The following is a 3,553-nucleotide window of genomic DNA, read 5'->3' as shown; positions in this document are numbered from 1 at the left end:
TTCTTATTAGATAGGAGTAAAGACTATACGACATGTATGACATGGTTCATTAATAATTTGTAAATAAAGGTTTGAATGCGCATGATATGTTAATTTGTTTGGTATCTTGCCAACTTGGGAAGAACATGATTATTGTCTAATGAAGTGTGTGAAGGGACTTGACAAAATAACCTGATCTACTAGGACGCCTCATATTTGTGGTTATTTCCAGATAAACTATGACAGATGTAACTCTATTATCCAAAATCCAGGGGATCCAAGTCATGTATACACACTCAGCAGCAATAACTTGCAGACAAACTCAAGTAGGGTATACATTTAGCTGGCACCGCTGCATTGGCTACACTCTCACACTGAACCCAATAGATATATAATTGGTAAAAAACCCCAAAAGTGATTGAGGAAGAAGAGAAAAGGGGACCACAGAACAAAAGTCTTACCCTTTTAACGTCACTGTGAGGCTGAGGCAACAGAAACTACCAAATCTATCTCACTCAGATATTTCTAGCAAGACGGGAGTAGATTAACTATTTTTTGTTTCCGATATGGGATTAAAATTTGAAAAGCCCATGCTCATCCACAGGGCAAGTGGGTCACCACGAGAAATCGCTCTGATTAGAAATCTACCCAATGAGGAAGCAGAGAAAAGGATGAACTTTCCATGTTCCACCAATGAAAAACCAGATAAGGCGTTGCATTGTGGACCCCAAAGTTCACTCCCTTTCACTGTAGGAGGTCCCAAAAGTGCAAACCCGAACGATCTCTCACTGTTAAATGGAATGCAAAAGCGTCTCTGTGGGTCACCGTTCACACTCACACACACCCCTTTTTCATCCAAAATAATAATCATTGTATCGTATTCCCTCCCCTGTAACCAAACCCACACTGTAACCCGATTCCCCCGTTTGATATTTGGCTTCAAATTTTGTTTGGGTGTGATGAGTACAGCAAAGAACGCGGCAAACGCGGTTGGAGGCAAAACGGCAAGAGCATGCGACAGCTGCATAACCAAGCGGGCACGTTGGTACTGTGCCGCTGATGATGCTTTTCTCTGCCAGGCCTGTGACTCTTCGGTTCACTCCGCCAATCCTTTGGCTCGCCGGCACGAAAGAGTTCGCTTGAAAACGGCGTCGTACAAGTCCACCGACGAACAACAACAACAACAGCAACCTCCCACTTGGCACACTAAGAAAGCTCGAACGCCCCGACACGGGAAACACTCTCGTAGCAACAATCCCTTCCATCTGGTCCCGGAAGTGGGTTCGGAAGAGGTGAATTCCCATGACGAGAACGAGGAGCAGCTTCTTTACAGGGTCCCCATATTCGACCCTTTTGTTGCTGAGCTATGTGGGACCAATAGCTCTTCTCCTTCTTCGGTGACTTCAACTGATCAAGGAGCAGCAGCTGCCGTGGCCGAGGCCGAAAACAAAGGGTTTCAGAGCAATGTTTTTCATCACAGTAATAATGAGATGGAAAACCTGCATGGGATGCTTCCTTCCGACGCAGAACTTGCTGAGTTTGCGGCTGATGTTGAGAATTTACTGGGTAGGGGGCTTGAAAACGAGTGCGTGGGGATGGAGGATTTGGGACTGATTGATGCGAAGGAGGAGGAGTGTTCGGTGGGTAGTGGGGGGGTGAAGGTGGAAGAGGAAGAGAGCCCTGAGATGGAGATGGAGATGGTGGGGAGAGATGTATCGTTTGAGTTTAGCTTTGATTATGAGACGTGTGAAGAGGTGAAGGAGAAGATTTGTGATTTTGAATTGGGGAAGGAGAAGGGGAATGAAGAAGAACTGGGAGAGAATGATGAGGTGAAAAAGAAGAAGATATCGTTGCAGCTTGATTACGAGGCAGTGATTATCGCCTGGGCTAGCCAAAAGTCTCCTTGGACCACTCCTGACAAACCAAACTTGGACCCCGACGAGTGCTGGCACGAATGCATCGTATGTACTATTGTTTCTCCTTTTTCATCTCTCTTTTCTTATTAATTGCCACCAACTGTTAGATTCGCCATAACTTTTCTTATTAAGGGTGATGTGATGCTTGTTTGATTATGTGACTAATGATGTTTAACTTAATTAAGCAGGAAAGTTATGGAAGGGGAATTCATGATCCTTATGGTGAAGTGGGTGGATTTGGGATTCATCCGGTGATAATTGACGGAGGCAGAGAGGCAAGAGTGTCAAGGTACAGAGAAAAGCGCCGAACAAGGTTGTTCTCCAAGAAAATAAGGTACGAGGTTAGGAAATTGAATGCAGAGAAGAGACCCAGAATGAAGGGGAGGTTTGTCAAGAGGGCTTCCTTTGCACCATCCACATTTCCCTTGCTAAATCATTAAGACCTCATTCAAGTTTTGTTTACTATTTATTTCCTAAATAATATATTTTTGCTTTTTGTTTTATTTTCTCATCTTTCTGTATAGCAATTTTGTTAAGTTAATAAACGCAACAAATTTATAATCATGTCTTTAATATATACTGTAAGTGATGAGTCTTTTGTGAAGAAAATTTCTATAGAAAAAACAACACAAATGAAATTGGAGAGATTTATAAAGTTTTTACCTCATATGTTGTATAATGTTTTCCTGTACATAATAAAATTTAGACTCACTCAAATTTGTAATTGTGATAATGTTTCACATCTATACTCATGAGTAATTTCTTTTTTTTTAATTCCTGTAAGAGTTCTTCAAATTACATATCAGTTATCCCTGCAAAATACATACTAGTTACCCCTGGTATAATTTTAGTTTACCTTTAATTATCCAAATATCGTCATAAAATCAGAACTAAAATTAGAAGTTCCTAAGTTATATTTCACAATCTTTCACAAGTTTAGTGTACACATGTACGAACTTTAATAACCATAAACATATTTTCAACTTTCAAAAATATTTTTTTATTTGGTCTGACTCAAAATATCAGGGACTCGTGACAAAACTTATATTAGAATCTTACAAAGATATATATATATATATATATATATATATATATATATATATATATATATATATATATATATATATTCCGTGATTTGAGTTTCGTCAAATTAAAAACGAATTGATGATGTTACTAAAAAATATAAATTCGATTAAATGTTAAAGACTGAAATTTGTCTATCATTTTTACTGGAAAAATCATTAAATATTTTTAGAAAAATGTACGATTTCTAGTACAATGATATTTGGGTACACTTATTTTATACTTTTAAATGTTAATCAAATTATTATAATCATTTTATTAAATTATATAATAATTGTATGTTAACTTTATATATGAACTAATATATTAATTATAACATATTTAAATATTACATAATTGTTAAAAAAACTCTCTCAAACTTCTCATAACCATCATTAACATTAACATTGTGATAACTTGAAATATCAATTATCAATTAGATGTAACATCTTAACTTTTTTGGTAGTTATGATGGAAACATGACGCACTCATGAATAACATACCCCCACCATGCGATTAATATTTTTACTGTTATTGTTGAGCATCAGAGAAAAGTTGATCTTTTTCATTGAGCCTAATAAACAATGTTTTACATA

At 37.4% G+C, this 3,553-nt stretch overlaps 1 protein-coding gene across 1 annotated transcript; it reads left to right on the top strand.

The window, feature by feature from the left end:
* The first annotated feature begins 635 nt into the window (after positions 1-635).
* LOC114190512 (zinc finger protein CONSTANS-LIKE 16-like) lies at positions 636-2,398 on the top strand. Its single transcript, XM_028079426.2, has 2 exons — positions 636-1,940; positions 2,084-2,398. The coding sequence occupies exons 1-2, from the start codon at positions 651-653 to the stop codon at positions 2,333-2,335; spliced, it is 1,542 nt and encodes a 513-aa protein (XP_027935227.2). The 5' UTR covers positions 636-650; the 3' UTR covers positions 2,336-2,398.
* The last annotated feature ends 1,155 nt before the right edge of the window (positions 2,399-3,553 follow it).

This window comes from Vigna unguiculata, chromosome 7, assembly GCF_037176805.1.
Source record: "Vigna unguiculata cultivar grain cowpea cultivar isolate G323 ecotype 2 chromosome 7, ASM3717680v1, whole genome shotgun sequence".
NCBI lineage: Eukaryota > Viridiplantae > Streptophyta > Magnoliopsida > Fabales > Fabaceae > Vigna > Vigna unguiculata.
The sequence above is the reverse complement of the archived record's forward strand: the minus strand, read 5'-3'. Positions and strand labels throughout refer to the sequence as shown.